General features: G+C 45.0%; 1 protein-coding gene across 1 annotated transcript in view; it reads right to left on the bottom strand.

The window, feature by feature from the left end:
* Positions 1–1,408: 1,408 nt before the first annotated feature.
* The window catches only part of LOC118098246 (cadherin-12), an 87,074-nt gene continuing 71,739 nt past the window's right edge, over positions 1,409–16,743 (bottom strand). The window contains exons 8-12 of the mRNA XM_035141865.2: positions 14,961–15,097; positions 11,417–11,538; positions 7,858–7,978; positions 5,876–6,127; positions 1,409–2,957 (exon numbers count right to left, since the gene is read on the bottom strand). Of these exons, the coding sequence (XP_034997756.1) occupies positions 2,446–2,957; positions 5,876–6,127; positions 7,858–7,978; positions 11,417–11,538; positions 14,961–15,097 (1,144 nt within the window). The 3' untranslated portion in view covers positions 1,409–2,445. The remainder of the gene's footprint in view (positions 2,958–5,875; positions 6,128–7,857; positions 7,979–11,416; positions 11,539–14,960; positions 15,098–16,743) is intronic.

Consider the following 16,743-nt stretch of genomic DNA (forward strand, 5'->3'; position numbering starts at 1 on the left):
GTCATTAGACCTGTGGACACACGGCAGATACCAACTGCTGGATGATCGATACGCTGGGTTCAAGTGTAGAAGAACATTATGTTGATGAGAGCTATAATTACACTCTGTAAGGAAAGTTACTCATAATTTAAATAATGTTTTATTCTGAATGAGGTCAATATTCAGGTTATTGTTGTCCATGTAAGTTTTGTAATTGTCTGTTTCCTCATTTATTTCATGGTTAAAATGAACATCCTCCCCAAGAACTTTCTTTAAAACAGGTTTTGTTGCACTATCACATCATTTAGCTCCATTATTCTGTCATGTGTACGTCCCGTGCATCATCTGCTCAGTACATATTTCTGTCGGCTCTCTGTCTCCAGGCCTTGGACTCTAGCTGCAGACTAAAGGTGTGGAGGTAAAACTTATGTCACTTTTTTTTGTGCAGCTGCCTGCAAGGGTCATAAATTACCTAATGTCCGTTCCAACAGATCAGCGCACATTTACTGAAGCTCAGCCTTGAGGTCCACCTGTAAAAAGTGATAGAGAGAGACAGAGGGGGGGAATAACTTCCCTCCCATCGGTCCGGGCTCGGCTTTGTGTGTCACTGGCTTTCATCCAGACCTTCCATTACGTCGTCAGCAGACCGTGGCCAGAGAGGTTTCAGCCACTCTATTCAACGACTGTGGAAATTGGGCACATTCTGGTTCCTTACCGGAGCCTCAGTGTGACTTTGCAGAAACAATTTTGGCAGAATCTGGAAACACTTTCTCTCCGAGCCTTTTATTTGTTGATTTGCTGAGGATCTTCTCCCCGTCAGGCCGGTCGCTCCGAGCACTTGGTGGGATTTGGTTGGAAGAAAGTGAGGACAGTGTGTGATTCAATGGGAGATAGTTTTATATGAATTCTACTTCGTCTACCTATTAACTTTTGTAGGTCTGGAGCTGTATGACCCAAATTAAAGCAGTACAACTTTGAAGAAGATGATAATCACACTCAGTAGAGGGCTTAACTCTGCCAAGGCCAAAGGCTGCACCAAATTTCACAAACGTATAAACATCAATCCTCTAAATACGCCGGATTTTATTCAGTTTTTATCAAGAATCATGAATTTATTCCCTGGTAAATATGAATATGTAGAAAAACATCACATCTCTTGACCCACATCTGCACCAAATTTTAATGAATTCTTCCTTGACTCATACTGCATCTTCCCCTGATGTGTTGTGGAAATCGCCCCCCGGTACTTTTGTATAATCTTGTTTAAATACAAACAAACAAACCGACAATTAAACGGGCAGGGCTGAAAACAAGGGGGGAGAAGTGTCCAAAGTCAGGGAGTTGACAAATGCTTTTCTTCCATTCCAAGGATCCCACAGGTGACGAAGCTAACATGCTAGAGCTGCAGACAGTTAACGATGCAACAGTAAAGATGAGACGAGCTGGTGAGACAACTGGGAAAGTCCTCCAGATCGTCAAAGTCTGGCCTCTGAACTGTGACGCAGCCATAATGTGAATCATGTGAATCCAGAACCCGCATTTTGTCCAAGTGTGGTTTATTTAAGAAAACAGTGTTTTATTACACGACTGAACTGCAGTATTTAGCCCTAATTAGTCTTTTTACATCTCTAGTACAAGTCTATTCACATGACCCACCTATAACAGAAACATACATTTTCATGTGGGCCTTGATTAATTACAAAATTACTCGAGTGTCTCCAAAAATAAAAAATACAGATTGATGACTGAGAGATAAATAGATAAATACACACACACAAAAAAAAAAAATCTAATCAAACTCAATCGGCCAATAAATAAATAGAACAATAAATAACATTCAAAACATCTTTGGCCAAACTCAGGCCACTTCATCGCCCCCCCGCCCCCCATGGGGTTGACATTGGTATTGGTAATGCCCGGGCCAGTCACAGCACAGAACTGTCTGCTGAATCAATCAGCTTCATAACCTATGGGGGGTTTCTAAGGAGCAACACTGGATATGTGGCATGAAATAGCAAGTGAAAGAACAATTATATTGAGGCACTTATAAGGATGTTGTAGGAAATGACAACATTTCTGTGTGTATGCGTTCCCCCCCCCCGAAGAGGAAACCAGGTGTAAGACAAGAAACAGCGTTCGAGAGAGAGAGAGATGATGGAACGTTGGTTTTGCTCGTCTGCGTCGTTCCCTCGTTTTTTTGTGTTTTTTTTTTACAATTTTGGGACTGAGCATGTTAAATAAAAACAGAAAACAGTGAGCTGGAAAAAATATGAAAACAGATAACATGGGAGGAAAACAATGCTGAAACCTCTGTGTGTGTGTGTGTGTGTGTGTGTGTGTGTGTGTGTGTGTGTGTGTGTGTGTGTGTGTGTGTGTGTGTGTGTGTGTGTGTGTGTGTGTGCGTGTGCGTGTGTTCAACCAAAAGAACCGTCGTTACATATTTGCTCTTAAAGTCTGTGGATAGCATCAGTGAGTGTTCTCTGTGGTTGTTGAGTCCGACTGAGTTTCTGACTGTTCCCCAAATATCCCCGCCAATGTCTTGAAGCGGGGCCCCCAGTCGTTGAGGTAATCGTAGTCCTCCTCGAGGTCCACGGCGAGGGACTCGATGGAGCTGAGCGACTCGGCCACCGAGCCGCCGCCCTCGTAAGCGTACGTGGCCAGGGAGTCGTACGGGGGAGCCGAGTTGTCCATGTCGTGCTCCGTCAGGCGCTGGTTGATGAAATCTCGGATGTCGGCGCTGTCCTGAGAGACGGGCGGCCGGGGATCTCGCTTCAGCTCGGGTTTGACGTCCCTGCGGAACAGGTTCTCTTTGACGACCTTGGGATTGCGAAGCGTTCCCATGTCGAAGGCGTGTGTGTCCTCCTCGCCGCCTCCTTCGTCGTCATAGTGGATGACGTTATCGCGGATGTCCTCTTTGGATGACATGAGAGTTTCCTTTTTCTTCTGCCTCCTCAGGCCCACGTAGAGGACCACGATCACTGGGGGAACAAATCGAGAGAATTACATGTTAGACCACTGTTGAAAGTCACTGTAGACACAACCTGTGAGGAGGGAAGACGTTATGGTGATTTGAAACTCAGAAGACGTCGAGTTTTTTAGGTTAGAACGACATTTTGTTAGATTTCAGACGATTTTAGCCTTTGGAGCAAAGTTTGCCACTTGTGGTTTATGTGTGAAACGTCTTATCACGTGTTGGACTGATTGCCCTGAAACTCGGTACAGATGTTCACGCCTCCCTCAGGCTGATGTGTAAACACTCTGGTCATCCCTCAACATTTAATCATTGGGTCAGAATAAATTACGTTTGCAGTACTTTAGCATACAACGACATAAACCAATCACATTCCCATCAGCCTCAGCTGCACCTTGTTAAAACCCAATTAGCAAACGTTAACGAAGATGGTGAATGTGTTGAATATCAGCATGTTTACATTTTCAATGTGGTTGTTGATAAGTAAGTTAGCACGCTGGTGTTAGCAATTAGCTCAAAGCAACAACTGTATCTGTACCTACAGCCTCATATAGAGACACTGTCAGGGCTCGTGCGTCCTCTTGACCACGACCTGATGTGGTCTGATACTGAGACGCGTTCAGGATGAGGGTTGTGTGTTCAGCGCTGATCTGAACACACAGGACGGATGTTGATACAAGGTCTGAGTCCTGTTTCCACCTCTAGATTACATCACACCTATGATTTAACGTTAACTCAGTGATATAGGGCTGATAGACACAGTCAAATAAAGTCTGTTGAAACAATAGTTCTGCAGTTTGCAACCTAGATACCTGAAATAGAAAAATAAACAGTAGGTTTAATTGCTTTGATGGCACAATGCAAATAATGTGCAGTGGCAGCAATACACACACACACACACACACACACACACACACACACACACACACACACACACACACACACACACACACACACACACAGGAGCTGTAACCACCGCTGGGGGGTGAATTCTTACCACTGAGAATATACCCAAAGCAACAGTTTACTGCTTTAGCACGCAGCCCTTCAGGGGTTGCGTGAGGTTCTGCATATTTTTGGGCACCGCAGCTCCACTGTGTGATTTCCAACACATAATGTAACAATAAATTCCCCTCCTCTCCCTTTCTCCTGTCAGTGCAATCTGTCTCCCTCCGTCTATCTCCCCTGCGCCTCTCTCCCTGTCTCCTCGGTGAGAAATGCTGTAAAATATGTGTTTTTCCCCTCTGGGTTTTTAATATACGGTTACACGGAGGAGGAAGAGCAATGGCCGGGATAAAACTAGAGTCATTCAAATGAAAGAGTCCAATAAATACATTCAGACGCAGAAAAATAACTCTTGAGCAGGTACTTTCATCCTCCCTTCTTTCCGTCACTCCATCCTTCACTCTGATTGTATCTACCTGTGTACGGGTAGTGTGCCAGCTCCCCCCAGTGGCTTCCACGTAGACTTCACCAGCACCGACTGGAGGTCACAGCGGCTGAACGCAGCTCGTCAGCACCCAGGCCACATCAGTATGAAAGGAACACGCCGAGCAGATGAAAGTCTCTGCGACGCTCTGTTTAATTTACCTCGTCGTTTGTGTGCGCACAGGAGAACGACGACAACTGGGTCATCCTGACAAATCCTGCACAGGAACTAAGTGGCTCTATGCAAATGTTCCCCGTGTGAGTCCTGGTTCTCGGGGGCCGCTTCCCTTCCCGGGGACAGCGTGTCGGTTTGGCGCCGCAGCCTCAACCCTTGGGTGCTTTGAAAACATCCCTTGAAGTGAAAACACAGACACAGACTGTGTGCCTTTCTGTTCCCTCTCGTGAAACACAATGGAACAGAAGCTGATATTTCACACGAATGTGAACGGAAAGAGGATTAATGCTGAAGCACAGTCGCAATTGCATGGATGAGTCTTTTTAAGCCATATATTAGCGACACAGAGCAAAGTAATTACAGCTCAATTCAAAGGTCACGGCCACCCTTGACTTCCACTGTAAAATGAGAACTTCTTTAACAACCGACCATCCCACATTCATAATTTAGAAAATTATGCCATAAACCTACATTTACTTCTTCCCCGCTATGCAGATGAGCTTGGACATTAATGGCGGGGAATTAAAGAGGAGTTTTACAACTATGACCTTGTGGGAAATGCACAGTAAATGCCTGGGAAGCCGCCACAGGGCAGAAAAATTGGATTTAGTTTATGGAGCCAAGCGACCCTCCCTCAAATTTCAAATGTCTCACTGAATGACCAAAATCATATGGGCTCAGTAATTAATTGTGGACACTCCCAGGGAGATGCCAGCCAACACTGCTACTGAGCTCAGTAGGTGTGGATTCAGGTTCTGGCAGAAAGGGCAACACATTTGAAGCATGACTAAATGAAAATACATCTGCAATTTAAATACTAACAGCTTTTTGGGGGGAATTGAGCTCAATGATTTTACAATAAATTTTAAATTTCACATTTAAAGCTAATCAACATGTAAAAGCTGCACCGAGGACTAATCTTCTAAATCCAGAAATCTCTGTTTGTATGTGGCTCCGATCATTTTAACAGCCTGACACTTGGCATGTGTATTGTTAATGGCCCGAAGAAGTTCATTGTCATATATGGTGCGATTTGGACACATGATACCTTCAATATTAATCAACAGGTGCAGAGCTTGTGAAGTTGTCGACACAGTGAAGTTGTCGACACAACAGCAACAACTTATCGTCTGAGTTCTGCGTCCTGAGTTGAGCTTCACTGAACTTTGAATACTTTTGAAAAAGAGGAGAATGCACAATACAGTCCTGGAAATTAAAAGACTTTTTAAGTCTTTAACTTTTAAGTCGGGAGCTATAGGGTTGTCTGTGTGCTGTGATACTAAACGGGGGATGTTTACAAGCCAGGAGGCGACAGGTCTCACCTAACAGGATGATGATACAAAGAAGGATGGCAATCAGAGCGCCGGTGCTGAGACCCACGGGCAGGAAGATGGCCTCTGCGCTGCAGGTCAACAGGGATCCATCAGATTCGCACCCACACACGCGGATGGTCAGGGTGCCTGTGCTGCTCTTGGGTGGGTAGCCATTATCTTCAATCAGCACGGGAAGGAAATAGATCTCCTGTAAACGCCGTCTAAAGCCGTTCCGCTTCGTTACGATTCCAGCCGTGTTATCTGGAGGAAGGAGAAGGGGGAGAAGGTTTTTCTTAGAAACGAATGCAGTGTTAGATTAAACGAATCTTGCCGATTTGTGAGCAGAGGCCTAAAGTGCTGCGGCGAGCGCTTATCCCTTGATCTGTGCAGGTTGGAGGGTGATCGGACCAAAGCAACAGAAACTTCTCCGCCCTGCATCACCTCACATCAGTCGGAAAATCCCCCGAGCTACATTACAAGTCCGTAGGTCCAAGTACGAGAAAAAGATAAAACTTTTAAAATGTCTGATGACTCTTTATGTTTGATACGAGACGTGCTTCTCTGAATGAGATGAGGAGCTGCAACATATCAAAGCCTCGGCTTATCAAAGCTCTCGCCACTTTTACACCACTTATTTCAAACGCTGATAGAGCTGAATCACACGCAGAACATTATTCTCTGAAACACTGCAAAGCCTTTTTCCATCTGCGTGCGCGGTGAGAACTACTTATGTTGTTATTCCGCTATCTGCTCGTGCAGGCGGCATCGCTCCGGAGAAACAGCAGTTTAGCAATGACGGATAATAGATAAACACACACACACACACACAAAGGGAAGAAGTTGGGGAGACAGCCTAAGGTGAGTGGATGGCGAGTGGAATAGAGGTCGACAATGCATACGAGAGAGAGAGGGAACGTGTCAGGTTGAACCTGCCGGGTTCTGCCGGCTACAGCGAGACTGTCTGACCCCTGTCAAGCCGAGTTTGTTCCACTGACGAAACCTGGCACATTCTCCTGACAGGAGGTCAGGCGTTTTAGTACACCTTGCATGTTGTGCACAACTGCGATTTTTCTTTTTGCTTGTGCTTCCCGCTCCCTCTCTTGCCGAACCTGTCCGCAAGTGCCCGTGGAGTTTGTATTTCCTGTCCCTGCCGATCACATCTCGCTCTGTATCTGCAGAATGTACTCGCAGTGCCCCCCCGGCAGTCAGGGAACCGCAAGACACTGTGTCCAAGAGGTAAAAGTGGATCAGAGGGTCGGGCCGCGGCCTGTCAGGGACGGCGAACGCATTCGTTTCCCAGGCCTCATCTCGCCACGTCTCACTTTTCATTACCCATCTCCCTGGTTAGACTTCAAAGGGTTTGGCTGGTGCACACCGCAGAGTTCCATAAAAACCATAAAAACCGCTGCATGTGTCAGAGATATTTTTGGAAGTGAAGCTGAAACATGCCACTCTTGTTGCTCAGGTAACAAGCTGTTGATGATCGTTACTACCGGCTGATAGATAGTCGCATATATATGATGATTGTTAACAAGAAACTAACTTTTTATATAGTGATACTTCAATTTTATGATAAATTATTTTAAAACACACATCGTAGTCACACATTAAACAAATTTTCCGACTTCTTCATGACATCATTTATCACTTTACATCTTATGATGAGGAATAATTACCTGATTAATAACATTTGTAGATTACGCATTGGTATTTGTGAACATATCGTGGAAAATGTGTTTTTTGGACCATATTCCTCTCGCCCTGGACCTTTTGAATCAGCTCCCACAGCTACAAAGTTTGTATTCCCAGCATGCACGGCTCCACCAGCGTGCAAGTTCAGATTTTGAATGCTGACAGTCATAGTGTTTCAATTGTTTAAGCGATGAAGCTACATGAACTGTCACAGGCGGAATCTTCAACTCTCTACTTTACTGTGTCACTCTTCACCTGATTCTCCACCTCAGCTGTCGTCAGATTGAGAGAAAACTTACTTCCAAAGTCTCGGATGGTGAAATTCTTGTTGCTTTTGAAATCTTCCTTTGGCGATTTGAAGGAGAAATGTTGTCCAGACGGCGGGAGGTCCTGGTCTTTTGCACCAAAGGTTTGAATCACCTGTTGAAATAAGAATGAGACAAAAATTAGATTTTAAATTGGCCCTTGTCACACTTGTGGTCCTGTCTCTACGTTAGAAGCAGACGTGAAACCTCTTCCTCTAGTGAGAACATTTTGTTTTAAGTAGGTTTTGCATTAACGGACAATAACATTGCTGCAGGTCAGTTTGTTCCTGAAGAAAATGTGAAAAAGTTTCAACACAGACCATGAGTTATAAACTAGTCCTGACCCGACTGCATGTCAGAGCTGTCGGTGTGGAAACGAGGCCGTGAACTCTTCTCTCTCTGTATCTCTGGATACAGTCACTTGATTGATAACTTGTTGAAATCTCTGGATGAACTCGACTCCCAGTGTGATGGATTAAATTCATCTCAAGCTGATGGAGCTTGTTCGGGAGTTGAGAACAGAAAAACAGTTGTTTCTATTTGACGTCTGCTCTAAGCCGCAGAACGACCCACAACAACAGAAGAAAGAGACGAGATTTGATTAATCCGACAACAAACTGGATCTGTGTGTGAAAATGGGTTTATTGAAACAACACCCGGCCGACTTCACACCAACTTCCCTGTGCTCGGCGCAGACTGCTGATTCAGCCGCCTCTGCACCAGACTGCTGACGGCCTTTTATACTTTCTTCTTTTTCCCCAAAGGTTCTTTGAGCTTTTTCTGGATCTGCCTCTCCTGCCCAGCTGTGCCGCCCGTCTGCTCTTCACCTCTCGCTCGGCTTGACCTCCTGCAGACCTGATCCCCCCCTGCCCGGCCCCCCGGATCCCCCACGTACAAGGGGGCAACTACTCAGCCCTCCCGCCCTGTTCCATTAACCCGACGATGTTGCTCCGTGCCTCGCTCACCTCTCTGTATTTGAATAAAATTCCCTGAAGGGGAGTGAACGTGACACCAGGTGAGATGAGTGTTTGTTGTTCTCCCCGCGGCAGATGTGCACTTCACACCATTGATTTCCTGCAACGAAATTAGCTTTGTGATGAATAAATCTAGAGCAACAATTACGCTTCCATGTAATCTGTCAAACCTGTTTTTTTTAGTAAATCAATTCTGTTAGAAATAAATAAACTAAAGCCCGTCGGACTTTACCGTAGCCCATATATCAACATTGCATGTTTGCTGTGTGTCCCAGCGGAAAAGCAGTTAAGTTGCATCCAATAAAACTGCAGTGTCTCAGTCATCATAACCCTGTTTACCAACATACATTTCCTGTTTAATATATTCTAGAATAAACACTGAACCGGTGAATCAAATCTCTTTATATGACACTGGCTCATATTCTAAAACATTACACATTAAGCAGCTTTTAAAACAACAAGAATTGTTGTATTTTTTAATTTCTCTATTAATTATAATCATCTTTTATGTTGAAATGTGGATGTTCCCTCCCCCTTAACGTGTTTCCCATCTCCTCCCATTCACAAGTGGAGCTGCGCCTGCTGCAGCTGCTTATTATCTCCTGCTATTGTGCACGTGAAATGGTTTGAAGCTTCTTCCTCTCTTGCTCTCAGCCGCATTGTAAGTTAAGCTAGATAAGGGCGCCGGCTAAATGGCCTAAATGTAAATGCAATTATTCCAGCATAACAAGCTGATTCAGCTGGTTAGCGTTCCAATGTGGCATTTTGAAAAGGCAAAGGAAACACACTAAAGAGCGAAGAGCACATGATAGCACTGCTGGTCCTTAGTGCTGTGTTTTCTTTGTGGACACTTTTTTCTCATTTCACACTTGACCAGTTGACCTGCCGGCCCGCTAAGTACAGAAAATAAAGTAAAATAAATTATAAAAAAAGGAAATATTCTACTGTATCTCTTTGCCACCGCAGCTTTTTTGTTATAGAACAGTTAAAAAGACTTAGAAGTTATTCAAAACACAGGGTTTATCTCCAATATTCAGCAGGAAACGGTTAAAACATGAAGAGTTATAAACAGAGTTTGGTGGATTTATTACAGCTGCAGCTCTTCTGCTTCAGGAAGCAGAGGATCATGGGTAATCTCCGTGTGTCACTGCAGAGGGCGCTGTTGCTCAGTAAAAGTTAGTCCCACACTCTTTCCACACATTTCCACAACAACAGTCAGCTGTATCTTATGTTCCTGGATACATATTTATTTCCTGGGAGCGTGTGCCGCAGCCAGAGCCTCAGAAACCCGGTGGTTTGTGTGTTTTTTCTGCAGCGACAGTGCAGATAACCATTAAGGGAGAAAGGTGAAGGAGTTTTTTTACAAGAGAGGATCTGCAATTCTTCAACATCCACCAGCTGTGCACAACACCTGGAGGCATCACGCTGTGGAAACACTGCAGGAAAGTGTACACTCAGCACCGGAGGGCAAGAGAGGAGAGAGGAGATAAAAAGCCGGAGATTAGAGTGAGGGAGTAGGAAATAGGACAGAGGATGGAGGAGGGAAGACGGTGACTTATAAACACGAGACACATATTGTGTGATAGTTACAGCTGATCTCGATGTCAGGTGGTTGTTGCCTGTCACTGATTCTGCCTTTGTCTTTGTGTAATTGTTGTATTTTTCTAAATGAGTTAACAACGTGTATTTTTCTACACGTGGAGAATAGAAGCAGGTAAAACAGCCGAGTGGATTCAAGCCTTCAGCAGCTCATCGATAGAAAATTTGTCTTTGTCCTTCAGCATCAAATTAGCCTCTTCCCCTCTCTTCTAAGAGTCGACCTTGACGGCCGGAAATACGGCAAATTCACAGGAAGACAGTGACGCCTCCAGACGGAGGGCGCCGCCGTCACGGGCGAAGAACACGCCGCGTGTGATGAGGATTCAACAGCGACTTGATTGACTGCCAAAGGAGCTGCTCCCTCGCAACGCTAAGTGCATATAGATGCTAGTTAATGGGCTAATTTACAGGCACAGGTGGTTTACAATGCACACGGGCAAATTCTCCGCCGCATCTCGAATACATCATCGGAAATGTGCTCCAGGTCGCTGATATGCAAAGTGCCGCTGCGCTGTGTGATTGCCTCTCCTGCAGAATCCAACTATATGACACAATCAGTGGGAGATTTAGATTCGTAGCGAGCTGAACGGTTCTCAGCAAAAACCCCTTGAAAAACAAAAAGGTTTTATTCAAGCGACCTTGTGTTAAAACGATGAAAACCGACCCTCTGTGAGGCGTCAATATCAAAACTAATAGTATGTGTTTACATCCGTGATGTGGAGGTTCACAGAGCAGAAAAACATCCCTGACTTTTTATCTCCTCACTCCAAAGAATCAGCTGTTTCCTGCCCAGGTGTAAACAAAGGCTCTTTGCCAGCGTTTACATGAATCAACACCTCTCAGATTCAATTTAACACCTTCCCGTGGTTTTCAACAGGCACCTTGAAGCCATATCAGCTCCACGAGAGGACAAACAACACTCGGATCCACGGGCCGTCAACTCGATGAACAAATCAACACGTGTAAAATGCAAACGTTACCTGTCCCATTTTAGCATTTTCACACACGAAGGTCTCGTAAGGACTGGAGAGTTCAGGCGGGAACTCGTTGATGTCCAAGACGTGGACGGTGACGGCGACTCGACTGGTCAGCACGGGGCTATCTGGAAGGGACACACACACAAAACAGATTCAGTTCATCACATATTTACATGTTGGGACTGGACAGAGTTTCAGGAATGCTTGTTTCTTAAGTACTAACACCTCATGAGCCAAAGTATAAAGGGTTATCACGGAGTGGTCAAAGCGGCCCTCACGCCCTGGTGTCCAGTCAGAGAGTCCTTCAGCCGCCTGTGAGACTTCTCTGGTCAAACACTAGATCTGGATCCTGTCGCTGTGTAAACCGCACCCGGACTCTGCTGTTTTTTACGACGCTTTTCGATTAATGATGAAAAGGAGAATTAAATAAAAACAAACATAAATGCATCCCATGTGTTGCCTACTAATAAAGCAGCCCCCCCCCCCACGTTATGGAATATGGCTCCACGGAGAGAATCATTTCTTTTTAAGTTTTTGTTTTTTCTCGGCTTCTGTTATGGGTTTTAGCCATAAGATGTGCAGCCCATATTAATTATAGCGTAACGGCCCCCTTGAGAGGGACTAGCTTGAATCCAGGGTTATTTTTTACAGTGTTTCCTCACTGCAGGGGCACAGTGGGGAAATGTTCTTTTTATGTGGGAAGCCCGAGTAAAGGTAAACTTTATGGATTCGATGCGGGAATTGGCTTTTCTCTGCAGCAGGGGGCTTTATGTGCACTTATTTGTGTGAGTGCACGGGTGCGTGGGTGCGAAGGTTTGTGTGTAGTTGGCTGTTTGAATAGAATGCAGTGGAGGGGAGGCGGGGGGCGGGGGGGGATCTTTGGAGGCGTCTCAAGGGGATTGGAGACGCAGCCACAGCTCAGTTAGTAACCTGTCTCTGACCTTGATGGAGCAGGCAATCTTCCCTCAGAGGTAAAAAATGACACTGAGCATGGGATTTGCTGCTTTGCACAGACTGAACTACTAACACTGATGCTTCGCCAGCGGAAAAACAGATATTTTCTGTCAGCGAGGTCCTGAAGTCTTTGGCCTTTCAAAAAAAAAAACCTGCAGCCACTTCAAATCTTCCACATTAATGAAATCTGTTGAAAAAAGTCCAGAAGTCCTGGAAACGAAACATTCGTCATCTCCTCCTCGTCTCGTCATGATCAACTGTTGCCTGACTCCCAGTGCATCATGGGTGATATATGTGTCAGCCCACTAGATGGAGCAATGGCCTCGTGGTTATATTCAGATCTGGTGAGCGTGAGCGTCTCAGCCCGGTAACACATGCTCTGTTTATTTCACTAAAAGCAGAATCCTGCATTGCTCGCTTGAGCTGTTCAGCCATAAAGTTATCTGCCTTATTCTGCTTTAATGCTGGATATACATTTTTTTTTGATTAAGATGATTTTTAATTAAAAAACCTTACTCGACTATAAAGTCTGCTGCAAAACAGAGATTAGACAGATTCCTTGTGGATGATAATCTGTTGAAAATGCAACTGCGGTCGCACTAAGTAAGAAATAAAAAACTCCCAACGTAAATGTTAAGTGTGAAATTAAATTCAGTTGCTGCGAATAGATGGAAAGTGTGCTTCCTCATCGCCTCCTGCCAAGGTTATTATTGCATTAAATAGATCTTCCTCTTTCTAACCCACCGGTGGGTTTAAATGCCAAAAAAAGCGGGAGCGTTAATCTCGCCCCGGCTCTTATTTAACAAGCCTTCTGCTGTGTACCGTGTCCCAGGAGAGCAGCACACACTGCTCTCATTTTGCTGCATGACTGCGGTGTCTAGCGATGACCGCACAAATCTCCCAGGCTTTGTGTCGGTGAAGAGGCTCCAACTCAGGTGTTGTGCTAATCACGGGGGGGAAGAGGCGGCGTTCATTCAAGGGAAAATGTCATCAGACATCTCGTATTGTTGGATGTTTCCTTCTGGGTCTTTGTGACGGGGGAATAAAAAGGTGTGGGAGGATAAATGTTAAGAGAGAAAAAAGCATCAAGGACAAACGGCAGATGCAGAGACAGGTCAAATACTGAGGTCTGCAATAATTTGTTGTGTATTGAAAACCGCTGCCAACTGGGGCTGCTCCAGACGACGGTGGGAAAGAAACAGCATTTTCTGTGTGTGTGTGTGTGTGTGTGTGTGTGTGTGTGTGTGCGCGTGTGTGCGTGTGTGTGTGTGACCTCTCTTCATTCAAACAATGCATTATTTGTACGGGCATCTTTGTTTTAGCATTTATTGATGTTCTTCATGGTTCAAAACCCGAATAACAGACAGCGACGATAACAGAATGCATCACAGAGGAGCCATAACAACAATCCAATACTCGGAACACAAAGTTCTGCCAAATCTCACTCAAGGTCAGGAACAGATTTGAACTGAGTAGTTGCGACTCAAACCCTGGAGTCGGGCTTTATCTGCACCAGTGCAACCATTACTTTTTTTAAACACTGTCTATGGATGGGATTTTCTTTCTCTTTTCTGTCGTGGGGAGAAGCAGAAAGGGTTGCTTGAGAGGCTGACTTTGGGAAAAGAAAGGCGATAAGAATGCGGTGAGGTGTAGGTGTAGGTGTGTGCGAGGGCAACGCTGCTTCCTGCGTCACGTATGATCGGCTGAACATGTAATGCCCTTGTAAAACCGCCTCCTTCTTCCTTTCAGTTTGTCTCCTCCTCACATTCTTTGACACTTGTACACATGAGGCACACAAAGAAACAACACACACACACACACACACACACACACACACACACACACACACACACACACACACACACACACACAGACACACACACACAGACACATAGAAAACAAAATTAGCATGTCACTGCCATGACCTTGAGGGGAAGTGAGTAACATCAGTTTCCAAGGCGACAATGACTCGAGTTTTAACGGGCTATATTTCACAGTCGATCCTAATGAATATACAGCGTGGGTAATTTTGATTGAGCACCAGCCTGCCTCTGGGATAATGACTTTGACGGTTCTTAGCAGATTTGATGACTTGATGACGATGGATTTGCTTATTTATCCGGAAATTTGCTCCACTTCCTTCATAAAAACATAATTAGCTTGATGACATGTCTTAAAGCCACGGCTCCACATTAGCTCGCTCTTCTCCGTGGCGGGCGCACGACACGCTGCGACGCGGCTGCATCTGCCGGCTGTAAAAACTCTGAAAGGTTCCCGTTTTTACTGCAGTGTAAGTAAAAGTTGACTCTGGCAAGGGGAGCTCCCTCCCAATGCCAATGTCATCAAACGTGTTGAGAAAAGGCAGTTAAAAATGAAAACAGAGTTGGGCGAGTGTGCTCGAGGAGAAAATGTCCCGGAGATACATTCCTCCGGGGGAGTCATCATGGTTTATAGTCGCCTATAAAACCTTTCCAGAAAAATGGGATTGAGTATTGACTTGAGTAAAAGTGTGTTAAATCCTTCACACAGATTATGGCCGGGGAAGGACAGTGACACCTGCATGAATCACGATCAATCCCGATGTCATACTCACTAAGTTTGGTGGCCACGATGGAGATGTTGTGCTGGGCGATGCTCTCTCTGTCAAGCTGCTCGTTGGTGGAAATCGTCCCCTCCACTGGATCGATGTCAAAGTAGCTGTCCATGTCGCTCTTCCAGTCGATGGAATACCTGGGGAGAAGAATCTGTTTGTTTAACGGCATTCATATCCAACGTAAGCCGGGGAATTTAACCACCGGGATTCCCCCCCCCCCACCCCCCCTGAGCTCATGAATTAGATGTAATATAATGTTGGCACAGCCTTCATTACTCATTCTGAATGGTCATTTCCAGAAAATGTGCTGAGGATCGCATATACATTCCAATCTAGTAATGGGGCACATGTACTTTGGCGATGCTGAGCAAACGCTTTTTCTTGGGAGCATAAATGAATTTTAGGCACTTTTGAAACCATATCAATCTCTCGCGGCCCCGACGAAGAACCAAAGGCTTGAGATGCTCGGCTTGGTGTCTGAGAACAGAGGGTGAGACGTCCTTCTCTGTGAAATGCGTCTCTGGTCTTGCCCACAGTGGCTCTGAATGCAAACTGAGACACAAAAGAGATCTGAAACCAAGCGGCGTGCCACTGACAGCGCCATTCATCACGGCATGCTATTTGAACTTAAAAGGGCGATTTTTCATTAATAATTTTGTTGACATCATCGGTGGCGCTCCCGGAGGAGAAAGGAAGACGTTGTTGTCTTTTATAGAGGTTCACAGGGAAGGTCAGGGGTTGCGGGTTTAGTGCCTTGCTTCTGGAAAATACTTAATTTCTCATGGGCTTGAGGCGCGAGCCTTTCAAATCAAGAACAGACTCCATTCTGCCATTTCTTGTTCTTTCACATTTGATCTTAAAAAGGGCTATTTCTGGTTAATATTTATCACGCTTGTTTTTGAACACTGGAACGGACTCGGGCATTAAGAGGAAGAGGCCTCACGTACGTCCAGACCCCACTTCAGGAGAAATACTTTACCAGCTTTCGTTCCGTCAAATTTTCTGTTTCAATTCAGATTTGTCCACGTCCGCTCTTTAACGCCGTGCAGCGTGCAGCCTTGAAGCGAACATGATCGAGTCAAAATAGTTTAGTGTGAGTCTCTTTGATAAACACTGCAGCCAAACTCCCCATCAAGAGTTCAAGAGATCAATGGCTTGCAATTTTTCCTCGGGGCACAACTCTCGCTTTTTTTTTTGTTATTGGAGTCAAGCTGCTACTGATGTACACGTTCACAGTCAGTGTGGCCCGGCCTCTTAACCGGAATATTAAAGGCTGAGTCACAAACAGTGAGTGTGTGGGAATGTTTTTGAAATGTCCCTCTAACAAGACAACAAACCCCAGCGGCTCATTCTGCTCTCGAGCTAAATGTCAAAGTGTTTTTATATCTACCTACTAATTCCACAAATGTCTGCATGTGTGTCTGTGTGTGGAATAAATATCTAACAGACCAGTTCTTTTATCGGCTTCACACTCGATACCTTCAATATAAATAGTTGAATAAATTTCCTCAGATAAACTGCAGCAGTGGTCGACAAATCAACACCACGTCATTTTGATAATTTGTTGTTTTTGTTGTTTGCCGGTGATGATATCACTTCCTCTACAGCAAGTTGTCTTCAAAGTAAAAGCTCAGTGTTTGTTTGTTGCTGTAATGCTTCATACCGAGCAGGACTACAAAGCTTTTATTTGGAAAAGTTTGAAGATTGTACCGGTTGTTAATCAGACCGGGAAATAGCTGAATGCAATGTTTGAAAAATATATAAACCACACAAAATTCTGTTT

Source organism: Hippoglossus stenolepis, chromosome 19 (assembly GCF_022539355.2).
Source record: "Hippoglossus stenolepis isolate QCI-W04-F060 chromosome 19, HSTE1.2, whole genome shotgun sequence".
Taxonomy (NCBI): domain Eukaryota; kingdom Metazoa; phylum Chordata; class Actinopteri; order Pleuronectiformes; family Pleuronectidae; genus Hippoglossus; species Hippoglossus stenolepis.